Genomic DNA, 17,788 nt, shown 5'->3' with positions numbered 1-17,788 from the left:
TTGATGAGATGCCTGCAGGCCTGGCCTGCTCCCAGCCATACACCACACACTCCCATCAACATCCTGGTTGCCAGCTCTTAAGCTAGTTGGGCCTCTCGGCAATCCTCTTCACCTTTTTAAGCAGCTGGGTTAGTTCTCTACTGGCTTGGAGGGCAGGCCTGGTTCACCAAGGGGTTGGGAAACCACTGGCAGCAGCAAGAGCATGCTGCCAGGAGCAGGGAAGTGAGGATGGGAGAGCTTTGGGCACAGCAGGTACAGCCATGAGCTAATGCCAAATAGCAGTGGTTGCACTGCACTGCTGCTCCCAGCTGTGTTTCCTGCCCTTTCCCTTGCACTGGATCTAGCAGTGGAGTGGCTTCAGGGTGTGTTGATCCAGCTGGCTGATATGGCTGAAAACTCCTCATTTTTATGGCATGGTTGGTTTGCTCCCGTTGTCAGCCAGATGAACGGATTCTCCCTGTGGCTGCACAGCCACTAAATGCAATGTAAGGAAAGCAGTGCAAATGGGAAACAGAGACAGAAACCAGCTTGTACATAGCCCAGCTGCAATACCAAACTGCAGCCTAAAGAGCAGCCACGCCTGTCCAGCCATCCTGCTGCCCTGCCAGAGTCAGATCACTCGATAGTTTGCTTCCCTACCTGTGCTCTTCTGCTCTAATGAACATCTTTTCAGTACAGGAAGTGTATTTTTATCTCCCTTGTTCAGTGTGAGTAGTACTGCACTCCAGCAGGCAATTCCAGCCTCAGCTGATTTGTGGACTAGTGGAGAGGCTGGCAGGACTAAATCTATTGACTTCCATTCCTTTGTGGCTTTTGTGGACCTCGGAAGTTACTCACAGTGGCAACAACTATAGAGTGAAATGTACTGCACAGCAGAGCTGCTGAGAATCACACAGGACTCACCAGACTGGGAATAGTCTTTTGACACCTTTTTTCTCCTCTCATGTCTTTTTATTTCTTATTGAGGATAATAAAATCAGAGCAGATTATGGAGAGTGAGGTTAGTGAACAAAAATGGAAACTTTGAGCTAAAACCTTTTCAGTTCAGTTTCCTAATGGACAGCACAGAACAAACTACTGAGCCAGGACTTCCCATTGTCTCTCTTTTTGGGAGATAAGCAGTAACATCCTTTCCCAGTAGTGCAAGAGTCACAAAGCTAAGCTTGTGTAGGGGCTGCGCTGGTTAACTGTGCCTTCTCTTGGCTTACAGATGCTCCTTTTGGAAAAGCTGTGGCTCCTGTCTCCATCACTGCAGAAGGCTGTAGTTTGGCACAAGGGGGTTTCAGTGGCAATACTGGCTTGCAGTGAAATGCAGCCTCCTTCCTTTTATACCTGTTCTTCCTCTCTCCCTTTCTCTCTTCTGGCTTTATTCCCAGATCTGATTCACAGCCCAGCCCCATAAACTGAGTCAGTACAATTGTCAGGCTGCAAGGAGAGGAGTGGGAATGAGGGAGATGGCAAAGAAAACTGCAGGGGGGATCTGCTTAAGCTGCCAAGCCCTTACTTTTCACCAGCCCAGACTTCAACACTGTCATGTTTAGTACATCCATAGTCTGGCCCAGCCCCTTCAGCTAAAATTGTCTCTAGTTTATTTACACACCTTCTGGTCCCTATCTTGCTGATGACTGAGAGGAATTGCTGCTGAAGACATCATATGTTTTTCTCTTAAGAACAGAGATACATGAATCATTTTCCTTTCACATGCTTTGCTAAAAGATAATGAAACCTTTGAATGAAGAGGGGAACAACATATTAACATATAATTTAAAGTCATCATGAAGTCATCCACTGGGGACCTCATAATGTACCTTGTTAAGTGAGGTCTGGGATGGTTGGCATGTGTAGGAAAAACAGGGCAATAGTTCTCAAAGGAAAAGCTTAACCAAGGTCAGTACATTTCACCAGCTAGATTCCTGAACAACATTCCCAGGAGAGAAGTACTTGAATGCCTGATTCAGTGGTGATGTGCCCCTACACACCAGTCCTAAAGCAGCAGAGGTTAACAACACTCAGAATGTCAGCACTGGCCCCTGAGATAAAACACTGTCATGATGAAAGGAGCAATTCTCTGGCGTCCTTCTGCCTGCAGAATCTGTATAAGCTGGGCTGCACTCAAGGAGCCTTAGTGCAATCATGTGAGTTAAGAACTGGGTCTTTTGCTGATAAAAGCCCTCTTTTAGGTGTAGCTATACGCACATAGGCATGAGGAGTGTGTCTTTAACACCACTGAGATACAGCAAAAAAAACATATCTCTGGTATAGACAAGCCCTTAGGATCAAAATACATTAATATGTCATGGTGTTGATTTTATTACAGGCCTCCACAGAGTGCCCATCACTGCAATTCTTCAGTAGCCTTTAAACAACAACAAAACAATGGTATTTTCCAGCTAAAGAACGGGCTCTAACATTCAGAGCATCAAGTGACATTTCTTTCTAGATCAAAACCCAGGCAAGGAAATTCCTTGCTAGATAGAGTCCCAGGCATCACTGGTAGTGTGCCCATGGCAGACAGCTGGTTCTTGCTAATCCTCTCTATCCAAAAAGAGGGCAGTAGCAATCTTTGAGGGTTGAACCTTATCACTGTGGTGTGAAATGCCACTTGCAGGTCAGTGGCTACTTGTTCCAACCCACCTCACTACATTTTGGGTGCAAAAATGTAATTATCTCACTGTTGATTATTTCAGGAGAACAGTCCTGTCCCTTGGCTTAAGTGGTCATGTCAGGAAGGGGCTGATCCTGGTTAGGACTCCCAAATCCCACAGAAATAAATAAGAGTATCCAATATTGCCTGGTTTGATGAGAATAATGCTTACTTAGAGGCAAGTAATCCAATGCACAACAAAATACCTAACAATTTTCATCTTTCTAACTGTTATCTAAGAGACAGGAGAAAAATCCTTCAGAAGAGCTGGAAAGTCATGAAGATCCAAAGAAGAAAAATTGTTATAACCACATGTGAAAGAAACAAGATGTTAGCTTTGGGATCACATTCACTGGTCCAAATTTTCAGTTAATTTTATTTTTTGAAAGGACTTGTTTTCCTCAACTTGTAAAATATATTACAGGGAAAAACATGTGTTTTGAAAGGAAGTAGGGTTTTTTTATTCCCCAGTGATACAGCACAAGATGTTCCCTTCTAATGTGTTGCAGGAGTTGGTTTGATGATTCCTCCTGGCACCTCAAAGATCCAAGACTACAAAGAAGTAGTGAAAGGATTAAATAAATCACTTGGTCACCGTGGAAAATCATAGCCAGGGACTCAGAGCACTGGGAGCCCGAGGTTTCCATGGCTGTTGTATGAGACAGAGAGTTTCATGTTGTCACCCATCTAGGATTGCAGGACTGTTTTTCTCTCCTTTAATCACATGGGCTCATGGACAACAAATCACCAGTCTCACTTCTAGAAGTGTGGAAGCCACTTGGTTGTCACAAATCCTCAGACAAAGGTAAAGAAAAGCTTTGTGAAAAGTTTCAGCTATCCCTATTTAGAGTGGAGGCTGCCCAACATCTAAAGAACTGAGCTCTTAGTTGTCAAGGGATATAGTAAAATCTTAAATAATCTGCAGACTGTTAGAGGCACTGGCTGGGAAGTTATTGAATGTTCAAGGATTTCCAGTACCCTGTTTCCTAGGTGCTGTTAAAGAAAACACAACCTTTAATTCCACAGCAACTCCTCTTCCCCTGTGATGCCATTATGTGTACATGGCTGGACACGAAAAATGTGCCAGCTCTTACCTGACACCATATTGCTACACACTGTAGCATGCAAATGAGTCTCTGTGTGTTGACACAAGTCACCTATCTTCAGTGTCCCTTTGTTTAAACAAGCATACTCTGTGTGTTTGCATGTTTACCTGTGGGTAGAAGAAACCACCTCCCCAGCCAGGTCCTTTTCCTGCTCACACCATGAACAGCAGGAGCCCTGGCAAGGTGGGGGAGCCCGAGGGGGTTTGCAGAGAGCTGTCAGGGAGGGAAGGATAGGCACTGGGGCTGCTCCCTGGTTCCCTCCCAAGCTTTCTGTCTGCCTGCAGACTGCTTGCTTTCATTGCTGGGTGCCTCTGATTCCCTCATGGATCAAACATCCCTTCCTGGGAGCTGGGTGCAGCCAGCGCTCAGAGACACGCCAAGCCCATCCCATGGTGTATGTTTCCATCCCAATGGCTTTGGCTGGTGCCAGACCATTGCTCACATTGCCTGACTCTCCTGTCACCTCTGGGAACAGCCGTGTCTGGCAGCCAAACATTTCCTGACACATTGGGGAGCTCAGGGCTGCTCCAAACCCCTGTCACAGGAGCTGGCACGTCCCTTGGAACAGCCTGCTGCCCACCCACACTACAAAGGCCTATCTGCACTACAAACCAAACCACCCTGCCTGCAACATTGCAGCCACTTTGCACTGTTTACTCCTGTCAAGGATGCAGAAAGGAGCTAGAGGCTCTGCAAGGCAGGAGGGTGCTGTCCCCACTACAGGCCCTGCCAAGCTGCAGCTCAGCCCAGCAGGACTTCAAGCAGTCACTACAGCAAACTGGGCACTCAGGAGATTTTCTTCTGAAACTTCCCTTCTTTTTTATGTAGCTGTTTCTTCCTGGACTCATATTGTCGGAGCTGTCTCAGTTGGTTTCAGAAAATGGAATTGGATGTGCCACTGGTAATGTCAGCTCACCAGATGGCAGGCCAGCAGCTAGAGAAGGGGGAAAGCACAGCCAGGCTCCCCTTTTTGCTCTGCCACTCACTGACTTCCACATCATTCTGGGCAGGTTGCTCAACCCTTCTCATTTTCTACTAAAGCAGACATGTGCCTGGAAGATTTTTCGAAGTCCTCAACAGAAGCAAGTCCACAGAGTGAAATGCGGGGATTGCTTCTGAATGTTTATTGCTCAGATTTAAAAACAAAAACAAAACAAAACAACTAAAACACTTTACTACAACATCCAGCATTTCAAGGTTGTCCTTAACAGAGACCCAGCCAAAACCACCTCTCCAGTACTGTGAGGGTATGCAGTCATTCACTTCTGTCTGTTCATCTAGATTAATAAAAAACATTTCGTTCAACTGTTTCCTTTCCTGCTTTTATGGGAAATTTTGGCCTGATCAGTGTTTTTCTAAATATACATGACCAAATCCAGTTAAGGATGAAAATGCTCAGTTTGTGTGTGTGAACAACACCCAGCAGAGCAGCCCAAAGGAAGGTTTGCTGCTCTGCTGTCACTGTGTAGGGATCATTGATAGCACATAGTCAATGGGAGGTAAAAGTCAATTTTGCAGATTCCCTTTCTGTTAACAAACCGTGCAAAATTACTCAGTTTGTCTAACCTTGAATTCCTCCTGGTTTCTGGGGAGATTATGTCCCAAATTCCTTGAACTATTTAATGATTGCTATTGTATTTTATTTTGGTTGTGTGAACATGAAGTAGGGCGGACTTGTAATACACCAGGGACTGTGTAGAGCAGCAGCTGTTACACTTTCAAAGAGCATTACTGAGCTTTTTATAGTTGGCTGCAGTTGACATCACAGCTAAATAGAGTCTTGTTCTAAAATATATTCCACCCAGCCTATGCAATGTGAAATCTAGGCATTGCTGGGAGGAGAGAGGGTCACAGGAAGCAATGCAACACCAGCACAGAAGTAAAAGCCTGGGGATGTGTTTGCTTGTTTTTATCTGCACCCATTAGAAATGCCCTTGAATATTTTTATCCAGGAAGAGCAGAAACCTCTGGAGAAGATGACAGAGCGAAACCTCTTAGGATCAGCAATCAGATGTGGGCCAGGTCAGCAGTGACCAGCAGCTATAATAGCTCACTGTAGGTAGCTCTCTTAGTGCCTCATGGATGAGTGTCCAAACCAAAAGAGGCCAAATGCTTTAACACTGTTACCACTGGTGCCACCAGGATGCTGCTGGAACCTGGCTAAAAGCTACTGTGCAGTAAAAATCATTGGAGAGGATCATCACACACCCAGCCCCCTTTCTGAACTGGACCAGCAGCTTCCAGAGCTTTTGGGAGAGAGCTCTGCACTTTACTCACTGTTAAGAAAATAACAAAGCTGAGTTAGTTGAAACAAAGCTGAAGCTTGTCCAGGACTCAAGTCTAGCCCCCAAAATGTCTAAATCCACGCTGTCCTTGTGTGTGTCTGAGTATCTACTAGTCTATAGCTGGACATACTCCATGTGAATGGTCTGGGTTTCCTGGGGTACTTTCACAGCTTTACACACACTGCACCTCCTCTCTGAGTCTGTGACTGAGGACTCTTTGGTTTCCAGCAATGGTTTTTTCTGGGATCCTACATGACCTCATGGGCAAATGTCAATATCTTACTCTTTGCCTGACTTCTGTTTCATCTTACAGGGACCACTGTCCTGGCCAGAAGTCCCTCTAAGGGGCCAAGGCAGGGATATCCAGCCTACCTTCACCAGCAAAGAGTGCAAAATGTGAGGAGACAGTGCATCACCAGCCTGTGAGCCTTCCCTGGGTGTTGGTTAGATGGCCTGCCAAAAACATCACAGGTGAGACTTACTGACACAAGCCCTTTCACAACTTGGCACTGTTTGCTGTTTCTGGGGTGTGATGGCACAATTCCTCCTGAGAACTGCACAGACACAAGCCTCCTCTCTGCTGCAAAATGCATTATCCTCAGAGATATTGAATCAGCATGTACCCAGCACAGCAGCCAGGACTGACCAGCACTGCCTTCCCCTTCCAAAATGTCAAACCAATTTCTGCTTCAGCATATGACACCAGCAGCCACACAAATCTCCCAGCCTCAGGGTTGTTGCTGTCCTCTTTATGTTATGCTCCCCTTCCTGTTCATATCAATGTTCAATGATCAACTTCCCAAATGGCTCAAACTCCACCCAGAGAAAGAAAAATTGCCATTATCTAAACTATGGCTATTCTGCAAGTGCTCCAAAGAGCACTTCATCACTCCTTTTTTCACAATTCATGATCTTTACATGCCTGTATGGAGAAAACCAGCAACCTGGACCCAGAGATCTGGAGAGGATTTCACAGGAGTGGCTCTCCTTTTGTTGTGGGGGAAAAAAAAAAAAGTGAATAAGTCTTTAGTTTTGTGTGATGTGGTCGATGGTTTCTCCAGCTGCTGAAAACATGAGCCAGAGTTTGAGAAGCGGCTCTGGAAGTGTGGACAGGGAAAGAATTCACTCAGACTTGGAATGAATGACCTGGTCTTTTGCAGCACTTTGTGTCTACACATTTTACATAGTCCTAAGTAAAATTCCCACCTGAAAACAACTTTTGCACTTTGGTTAGACAAAGACAAAGGGACCTGGTGAAGCTGCACTGCTAAAAGATTACATAAAGGCCTGGAGAGCAGGAAGCAGGCACCAATCCAGCTCTGGAACAGGCATCTTCTAGGAACAGCTCTGTGTGTCTTGGCCAGTGTGCCATGCACCTGCTCTTCAGCAATGGGGTCACAGGCAGTGACAGTGGCATTTGATGGGTGTGTTTGGACAGCCCAGACTTGGTCATACACTGTTAATGGCAGCTTGCTGCTGTGGAAATCTGAAATGCAAAAACTTGTTTGGAATAAAGGAGGTCAGGTCGAGTAGATGAGGGAAGAGTGCAACATGCAGGGGGGGTTTGCTTGGTTGGGCACCTGTGTGGCTCTTAGGAATTATCCTGGTCCCTAAAGCAGGAGTCTGCTCCATGCAGCCAGAGGGAAGATCACCATTTGGCTGAAGAGATGCAAAATCAAGCTCTGTGGGCAGGTAGGATCAGTCCTTGGTCTGTCAGGATTTTTAGTGGCAGCAGGTTCCCTGTTTATCCTGAACTGCTTTGTACATGCTGGGACTCTTGCTGCAGTAGTTGGTAAAAATACAAAGCACAGAGGAAGGAGAGCTTAACCAAATGTGATTAATCAAAGGAAACTCATTATCTTCTCACTTCTGCCCTTATCCTGGCAAAATTTGAGAGAAATAAAGTGTTTTTGAAATGCCAGAAAACCATGAACATTGCTACGCTGGCACTGACCAAGACACACACGATGTAAAACACCCAGGTGATGTTGTGATAGATGTGATATCCTGCCCAGCTTTGCAATCTCCAGCCACTGTCATAAACATTTTGTCTACAGCCATATTTCAGACACTGCCAGTGAGTGACACAAGAGGCCAGCAGCAGTGGAACTGCAAATAGAAACCTACACTGTGACACTGCTGCACCCTTTTTTGATCACTCAGACCTGCAGCAAACCCTCAGCATTCCTTTAAACTTTCTCTTACCTCAAATACCTTAGGTGAGAGGTATCCCAGCTGCAAAGATGTGACTGCAAAAGAGGAAAAACGTGGTCTTGTAAAGATGTGGGGGATGACTAAGATGGCAGTAGAGATCTACTGAGATCACCCCAGCCCGGAGTCACTCTCCACCTTCGATTGCAGTTGTCCCATCTGCAGCAATAAATGCATTTGCTCTTTGCCATGTGTCCAGCAGCACAGAGAGCCTTCCAGGGGCAGGGAAGAAAAGCTGTCAAGGAGAAAAGTCTTAAATCCTCCAAGTAACATGTAAAACAAGCTGGGTCATATGCAAAAGAGAGGGGTAAGAATCAAGGGGACTAAAAGATAATGGAGAAAGAGATAAAAGTACCAATAAAAGGAAGGAGAGGAAGACCTTTAGTCAACAAAGGAGAGGATCAGAATAAGGAGGTGACAAGGGTGCAGCCTTGGCAAACAGAGCCAAACTCAGATAGAAAAGTAACTCTGCCAGAAATAAAAGCAGAGGAGTTGAGCTTGAATAAAAGGGGAAGAAAACCAGCTGTCATGTAAAATGGGAGTGAGAGAAGGAGCAGGGCAGCCCAGGGGGGCAGTGGTGCAGGCTGGAGGCAGGGACATGAGAGCGCCTTTGCCAGAGGAGTGATCCAACACACAGGACTCTGTTGGACAAATTATCTGGGATAGCTGAGGCAGGGGGACAGGATAGTGGGGGAGGAGGATGGAGATACTGATCTGTGCAAATTCATGGAGCTTCTCTGTGAGTCAGGCACCAGAAAATTGTGCTGTGGGCTCACACAAGTCAGGATAACACACAGAAATAATGCCTACCGAGTGTGCTGCGTGGCACTTCTCTTTAATTTGACTTTAAATAGCAAAGAAATATGAGTCAATTCATGCACAGAAGAGAATGACTTTATCAAATGGCATAGTAACCACTGCACTCCCCAGCTATGATCATGTGGTACTGCTGATTTAATGATCAACTGCAAAACCCCAGCTCAGGTGAAACTTACCATGTTCCATCCACATGTTAAACCTGAAAATCTGCCAAACTTTACAGAGGCTTGAAAACCTTTGAAATTAAAGAGCCCAGAAAAAAAATGCAAGAGCAAAACCAAAATGGTTTTGTTGTGTTATGATATGTGAGACTAAAAGTCCCCCATCTCCAAAACTGATCAGAAAAGAGGGTGGAAACATTTAGAATGATGATTAGACTGAAGCCAGAGCACTGACCTTGGCACATGACTGAGAAGCAGCAGGGAAGCACAGGGAAGCCAGATGAAGGATTCACCAGGCAGTCCTACTCAGGGAGGGAAAACTTGGTGGATTTTAATAGCACCAGGGCAGCCAAGGGCAGAGAAAGATCATGGGTTTGTGTTCATATTGTAACAGGCATCCAATCATACCAGGACTGTTCTGGTTCTGGTGAATTGCCTGGTTCTGGTTCTGGTGTATTGCCTTCTGGTTTTGAACCATTGGAGCAAAACTTGATTCACGTTTGGATCCTTTTCTCAATAACCACGAGACAGGAGCTGCAACAAACAAACAAACAAACAAACAAACATTTACATAAAAATCCATTAATTGAAGCAGCTGATGCTCTCAGATACCAAACAAGACAGAAGCAGAGACTCTTGTGACTCATTTGTTAAGTTGGAGTAGAAGGAAGAGCTTACCACATGCAGGGGACGATGATAAGGGTTTAAGAGCCTGCCAAGAAAAGGTAGAAAACAATGCCCTAACACTGCTTGCTAAGGCTAAGGAGCCTGAAAAGGGAAGAGAGGGCACTGTTTGGAGTTTTTCAAGCTGTTATCCAGTGCTGTTAGAGGAGAATGTGGCCTCTTTGCTATCCATACCCTGCCTGCCCTACTCTGTGTGTATATTCTGGCTGCACCCTGGCAGGCTGCCTCTCCTAAGTAGGTGCTGAATGAAAAAGAGGAAAACACAGTCCTGGTTTTTTCCTTAGCTCTTCTGTTCTTATCTTCTTTCTTCTTTTCTTCATCTGCAAATATATTCCTTTGCTTTCACAGTAAATTAATTGAACATTCTTAGGAGTTTGGATAACACCGTTATTTTGTATACAGAACCACCTGCACCAACAGTTCTCAGCAAATCTTCATCAAGGAAAATATCTCTAAAAGTTGGGAATGACCTTGTTCAGAGCATATGAGTAAGCAAAGCAATACAGTAAATTCTATTAAATAGAAGCTTTAGGTTCTCTCACAATTTAAATATAAATGTAAAATCAGAGAAGGCACACTGAGAAATTGCAACAAGAATTTGTTTATGCGTAGGGTTTGCTGGTGGGACTGTCCCCTCACTGCAGAAGCATCAGTGAGGGTCAGGTACATGCACCCTGCCACTCTCAGGGTATCTTAAAACCCAAAGTTAAGCTGAGGTTTAAGTATATTTAAATTCAACTCTAAACATCCCATGCTCTTTCAACCAGCCCTCCTATCTCCAGGTAGCTTCCTCCCTATTGCCCTTTCCCTCTTCCCACCCCCACCATTTGCTCTTATCTCCCTTCCACTCCCAAATCCTGAATCTTCCTCTCCCTCCGATGGTAGGGAGCCAGCTGCCAGCCATCAGACATACTCTGCTTTTGCCCTGTTGCTGTGTCTGGGTGCTCTCTGAACCTGGGCATCTTGCCCCAGATCTGTTGCTGCTGGGATTTAGCAAATACAGCCCCTTGATCTTTTCATATGCATTTGCCGGGTTTTTGCGCCTCCCCGCCTCCACCACGGCTTCCTCCAAGGCTCTCTGTGTGTCTGAAGCTCTTATCAACTCCTCGGAGCACAATACACGAATGGCACCAGCAGGTCTTGAAGTCACGTCTCACACCTCTCAGGAAATGGCTCACCCCACCAAGTCACATCCCCCTCCTAAGCACAGGGCTGAAGTCACAACACACTATTAGTTCCTCATGGCCAAAACCAAGGGGACTCAGCTGAATTTTCAAAGGAAAATAGATTGTGCACATATAGAGGTCATCAGGTGTGAGCCAAGCGAGGCAGGCATCTTTCAGAGAGAACATAACCTCTGGTCACATTGCATTTATTTTAACTCTCTGTCTGTGCACAGAGTTGCTGGGCAAGCCTGGTGATCTGAAATAACCTGTGCTGGGGATTGCTATCACCAGGCTCTGACATTGTTCTGGCTCTCCATCGCTCTGGGGATGTGCCCAATGTACCTTTTGTACCATTCAAAAGTGCTGAAAGGGGTTCAGCCCCTTGGTCAAGGTCACACTCAGGACACTGCGCCAGCACCACCTCCCTTTCACTCCCCAGTGCTCAGGCACCTGGACACCCACTGGGACAGCCTGGAGCATGGCCAAGTCCCATTTCTGACCTGGCTGTGTCCCCCTCACCGTGTCCCAGCTGGAGCTGAACACCCTCCCTGGGCTAAGCAGCAAGGCAAGCCCCTTCTTCCCTGCACAGGACTCTGGCAGGGACACAGCTGAATATCCACAATGGACAGGCAGCTTAGGCCTTCCAAGAATTTATTTCGAGGCATCTGCAAACCATGTCAGAGTGAGGACTACACACAGCCCACCCTGCTCAAGCACTTCCTTGTTAAAGCTGTGCGGACTAGAAAAATGACAACTCTAAATTAAAAACATGACATCATTGTAAGATCTCAGAACTCCACCTAAAAGCCTGGATGGGCCTCAATATATAGATCTTGTCTTTGTACATTGGGAAGACCTGATAAACCTCTAAAAGCATTTCGAGGTTGTAAAGAGCTTTGTCACAATGACTAGAAGCAATCAAAGGGAAATTAAGTATTCATATAAAGATTTCCTCTTAGGCAGAATGAAAAAACCTCAAAACCTAAGCCTAGCATGCATTAACAATTTTTGCTATCAGGGCCCTGCTAGAGAAGCTGGAAATTATATGGTATTTTCCTGCCAGCAGAAACTCTGGAGCAAATGCAGTTATATATGCAACCATAAAAATGTGTCTGGACTACGATTAAGTTAATTTGTAGGATAATTATCCAGAGATTGCTTCTTCAGAGACAAGCTATCCAGGGATACTTAAACTTAAGTCTTAACAGCAAAAACATGCTTTTATTTTTTCTTAAACTTTCTCTAAATTAATGAAATCAGGTTTGTGTGACCACTGTCCCTTTTTTTTTGGTCAGTGTCCTAATAAAAGGAAAGGGACTTTTTGCAAGGGCATGTCATAACAGGACAAGGGTGAATGGCTTCAAACGGAGATTTGAGGTTTAGATTAAGTATTAGGAAGAAATTCTTCACTGTGAGGATGGTGAGGCCCTGGCACAGGTTACCCAGAGAAATTGTGGTTGCCCCATCCTGGAAGTGCTCAAGGCCAGGTTGGATGGGGCTCTGATTAACCTGGTCTGGTGGAAGGTGTCCCTGCCCATGGCTGTGACTTTGGAACTAGATGATTTTTTAAGGTCCTTTCCAACCCAAACCTTTCTATGATTCTGTGATGAGATTTGAGCTTTTTGGCCAATTTCAATTAAAACTGATGTAGAAATTGAGATCTCCAAAATACCAAATCATTGCAAATTTACTCAGGTTGACAAGAGACTGCTAAATCTCCACTTCTAAAAACCTCAGTCTCGGGTTTAGTGACCAGAGAATTCATGTTGAAGACAGTCACCAAAAAGAAAAAAACCAATAAACCTTGTTGGAATGACAAAAGACTGTGCACAAACTGTGTCCCTGCAGAGTCCCAGAAGGAACAGGGTGATGTGACATCTGACAAGCCAGAGGAGTTTGAACACAGCCAAGGCTGCACAGCTGGTTACAAATCACTGCATGGCAAATCCCCAGGTGTCCCATTCCCTCCAGGACCGAGCAGCAGAACTGCTCACATGTTGGTTATTTCAAGGGGTGTGTTTGTCTTGTCAGCAAAGCCATGACTGCACGTCACACTGCATTCTGGGATGCTTCCCAAGCTCCAGCTCCTCAAGTCACATAGAGCAGGATCTTCAACTGCACATTTAAAAGATGACTTTGTAGCACCAAGAGCCTGAGAAAACCTCTCCAGCTTGGCATGCAGAAGGCTGAAGAGCCAGCTAGCTGGAAAACTCACCACAGGGCCCATCTCCCCCTGCTGCTCCATAACCTTGGTGTTTCACAGCCTGTCTTACCCTTGCTGGATGCTCAGAGCTGGCAGCAGTGATGTGAGAGCGTGTTCTCCAGCTGAAGCTTAGAACTGTTTCATTGCAGGTACAGGTACATTTTGTGTTGTGAGTCCTCTTGGCACAGATGCCTCAGTGCTGAGACACTCCCAGCACAGACAAAAGCACCAGAAGCTTCTCTCCTGACAGACAGAGTGAAGATCAGTGTAAACAGCTTCTGAAGCAGCCTGTAATTTTTCATATCAACACAAGGCAGTCTGCTTTTCCCTTAGAGACAGCTCTCTCAGTTTTTGCCATCTTAATTTCAAAAAGCAAGCCACTTCTGGACTTCTGTCACATCTTCTGCTTCTTGAGGGAAGTCATAAAACCCTTCTTTTTACCTTGGTGGGACACAAATAAAAGCAAGTCTGAAAACAGGAAAGGACAAAACTGAATGTCTTCTAAATGCTTCCAGCCCTTACCTGGGTATGACTCCATGAAGATGTTGGCACCTGCAAGGCATCAAAAACTTCTTTGTCAGCCTACAAGGGGCACAGCAGGATGGAAAACTACTTGTCAGAGAAGGGGAACTCCACTGAATCCAGACACAGCACATTTTCCTTGCTGCAGGAGGCACACTGCACTACCCCACAGGCACAGCTTTTGGGACATCATGGAATGATTCTCTGTGGGAGTTGTGGAGAAGTATGCCAGCATTGGGAGGGGAGAGAACTGCCAAAAGGAAGCAAGGAGCTGTCTTTCATGCCATCCTGCTTGCCTGGGAGGAGGCAGAAGCCTCTTATTCTGATGTCCACCTAACAGCACACTCCTTTACAATCAGTACTGTCCCACTTGCTTTTATTCAATCTTAGATCTGTTTCAAACCAAGCCAATACAGAAGGGTGGCCATGAGGATCCCACTGACAAAAATTAGTGTGTGATGCTCTGAGCAATAAAAAAAGGAAAATATAATTCCTGTGCTCTGGTCTTGCTGGTAAGCAGAAAGGAACTCATCCCCGAGATATGTGAACATGCTGGTAATAGCCAGCCAGCCCAGACAGGGAAACTGAGGCAGACTAGAATAAACAGAAGGCAGCACCTGCAGACAGGCAGCAGAGCCTGACCTGCTCAGAGCAGTCTCATCCACTCACAGAAAATACAACTGTCTGCAGCCAGGTAATGAGGAGTCTGAGTGGGAACCCCACAGCCAGGGCTTGTGTGTGCAATCCTGGGCTGCACCAAGGGTTTTGCCCACAATTCACTCACACAGCGTTTCCTATTCCACAGGGCAGAGTCACGGGTCACACTGCATCCACGGACAACATGGAATGCCACAAAATGTAGGGTGTGGAAGTTATTTTACTTTCATTGTAACAATATAGACTTTTTAAAAGTCTATAATTGTTACAGCTGTGTCTCCCAATGAAAGTTTTCAGGCCTGGGAAGCCTCACTGTTCTTTTCCTCACCAAGGGAAGCTGCTGTTACAAGACAGCTGTAGGAACACCTCTGGAACCATAAAGGGCAAGGCAACCGAGGAGGCTTTTGGTCTGAAGGATGTCACAGCAGCCAGAGATCAAAGAGTCAGCCCATTTCCAGATTATGAGTTGGGAACAGGTCTATTAGCTCCCTGTACTCACTCTTTCCTGAGTATCTGTTCAATATACATTGACAGCTGTCTCAATGGGGAGTCTGACACTGAAAACCACCATGCTCCTGGGCAGCCTGTCTCAGTTTTGTTCTCTGCTAGCTCAGAATCAGATCCAGGTAGAAGCACCCCAGATGGGATCCCCTCATTTCCCTCCTGCTCCATCTGGCAGTGTTCTCTCACTCGTACAGCCATCCTGGGGGCACTGGTAACTCAAAGGTAGGAATCCCAGATCTGGATTGAAAAAACCCAACCAACCAACCCCAACTACTGGTACTGTGCAGTTAATTAAAGTTGGGTTAATTCCCTGAGCACGCTGTGTGGACTGACACATGCTCAGCTAAAGGGAAGGCATCAGGACAGGGGTGAACAGAGCCTGTGGTGCCAGCAGCTCCTTAAGCCTGGGCTGCTGCTGAAAGAGAACCACATGTATGTGTGTGAAAAAACACATTCCCTCAAAAATCTGCTCTCTCTGTCTGGCAGCCTTCACCAGCCTTAACCAAAGCCTAGAAACTATATTCATATAACGGCAGAATTTCCAAGCAGGATTAAATCCTTCAGAAAATAAACCTCTGCTATGTTTTACAGAATATTATTTGATGTAAAATACAATAAAACACTCATCGTGTAAATATAATCTGGAATAATTCTCTTTTGCTGCCACCTGTGGCATCTTCTAAATCTGCAAGCAATCTGCAGAGTGATTCAATGAGTTTTTCACTAAAAACCTTAAATAATGCTGTCTGTGCTTTCTGGAGCGCCACTCACCTGTGCCCTTCCTCACCACTGTGCCCTCTTGTTACACTGCTAACTGAGAACATTGTTCAAGTCTCATGGGTCTGACTGCTGTCTGCAGGCTACAGCCCGTGATTTTGGGAACAACCTAGGAACTTCAGTCATGAAAGCATCTGGACTGCTGCACATGTAAAAGCACAAAGGTACAAATGTTTTAGGAACAAAACTTCTAAAACCAGCTTTTAACAATCATAACATGATTTTCTGTACAAAGGAATTTTTCTTGGGAGACAGCTATAAATAAAGTAATATGAGAACGAACCATTTTAAGTGCCTTGGTGTTGTTGGGGCGTGCAGGCAGCGTTTCAGCACCTCTCCGTCTGGGAACCAGTTTTGGCAGGAGCACGCGGGATGTGCCAGCGTGATGTGTAAAGGCATTAGCAAGTGGTGGAAAAGGTGATGACACCAATGTCTGCCTCTGCTATGGCTCTCCAGGTGCATTTAACGTGCATCTGAAAAAGAATATGTTTTTGCAGCAGCAGGATGCTTTGCAGCACCCGCACAGCTGGCAGTGAAGCACTGCAGGTGGAGCACGAGAAGAGATAACTCCTGTTTGCTTTATGTCTCACACTATGCACGATCCATTACTTGCCAAAGCAGTCGGCTGCTCGGGAACATCTACCTCCATAAGTGAATGAACGCTATAACCTGACCAGCCCAGACGTTGTATTAGAAACAACCCAGCCGCTGTTCTGGTCCTCTCCGGGGTGCCAAACTCCCAACACCCAGCTGTTTTGTGTGCGGATGCAAAGCCTGCTCCCTTCTCCCTCCTGCTGTCTATGTGTCGGGCGGGGAGCCGAGGGCTGCCAGCCATCACCCACCCCCGTGGGGCACGCTTAGGGCATCACTGACTCCTCTGGGCCGGGCAAGGCAGGGGCCGCCCCGCCGGGCACCCCACCGGCAGCCCGGGGCGCGGGCCCTGCGGGGAGCCCGGCGCTCACCCTCCCGCGGGGCCGGGCCGGCCCCTCGCACCCCCGCCCCTGCCGAGCCCCCTCCCCGGCTATAAAGCTCGGCCGGCCGGCCGGCCGGGCCCCCTCCTCGCCGCTGCCATGGCCGCGCTGCGCTTCGGGGAGCCCCCGGCGGAGCCGCCCGCCTTCCCCGCGGGCAGGTGGGCGGGGGCGGCGGGCCGGGCCCGGCCTCGCCCGCCCTCAGGGCGCTTCCCCCGGCCTCGCCCTCCGAGGGGGCGCCGGCGGCCTCGCAGCGTCGGAAGCGGACGAGCTTCACGGCGGCGCAGCTGGAGACGCTGGAGCTGGTTTTCCAGGACACCATGTACCCCGACATCTACCTGCGGGAGAAACTGGCCGACGCCACGCAGATCCCCGAGTCCCGCATCCAGGTGAGGGGCGCCGGCCGTGCCGCGCCCGATGCCGGGGCCGCCGCGCCGCGCTCACCGCCGCCCTCTCTCCCCAGGTGTGGTTCCAGAACCGCCGCGCCAAGTCCCGCCGCCAGCGGGGGCCCGCCCCGGCCCGGCCCCGGCCCCGCCGCGCCGCCGCCCCGCTTCGCCGCCCTGCGCGCCCCGCAGCGGCCCCGCTGCGCCCTCTCCGCGGCCGCCCGCACGGAGGACGGCTCGGCCCCTACGCGTGGCCGCCGGCCGCCGGCTTTCCCCCCGGCCCCGGTTTCGAGGGCTTCCCGCCCGGGCAGCCCGGCGGGGCCGAGCCCGGCCCGTTCGCGGGGAGCGCCGCCGGCCCCTTCCCGCCGGCCCGCGCCTTCTGCGGGCAGTACTCCCCCGTGTCGGACGCCGAGGACACCAGTGGCTACTCAGAGTCGGGCTCGGAGTGGGAGGAGAACGCGCTCGGCGCTTTCCGCGCCCTGTGAGCGCCGCCGCGGCGGGACCGGCCCCGGCAGGGGTAACCGGACGGGTTAAGCCCTCCCGCCGGAGCCCGTCCCGCTGCTCGGGCGGGGAGCAGTCACACACCGCGCTACCTCACTGCTGCTCTGCCACTGTTGCACTTTATCCGCTGGTAACTGATTGTACCTATTTATTTAAGAGAGATACGGGTCGGCTCCATCAGCTGAGGGCATCTTTTT

The 17,788-nt window shown here is 48.0% G+C and overlaps 1 protein-coding gene across 1 annotated transcript; it reads left to right on the top strand.

Moving 5' to 3' along the window:
• Positions 1-16,809: 16,809 nt before the first annotated feature.
• On the top strand, positions 16,810-17,788 carry MIXL1 (Mix paired-like homeobox). Its single transcript, XM_030946156.1, is given in 5 exon segments — positions 16,810-16,870; positions 16,873-17,096; positions 17,171-17,227; positions 17,229-17,328; positions 17,331-17,788. Coding segments are annotated over 5 exon segments (687 nt in total). The 3' UTR covers positions 17,576-17,788.

This window comes from Camarhynchus parvulus, chromosome 3 (genome assembly GCF_901933205.1).
Source record: "Camarhynchus parvulus chromosome 3, STF_HiC, whole genome shotgun sequence".
NCBI lineage: Eukaryota > Metazoa > Chordata > Aves > Passeriformes > Thraupidae > Camarhynchus > Camarhynchus parvulus.
Note: the sequence above shows the minus strand (reverse complement) of the source record. Positions and strands in the feature narration are given on the sequence as shown.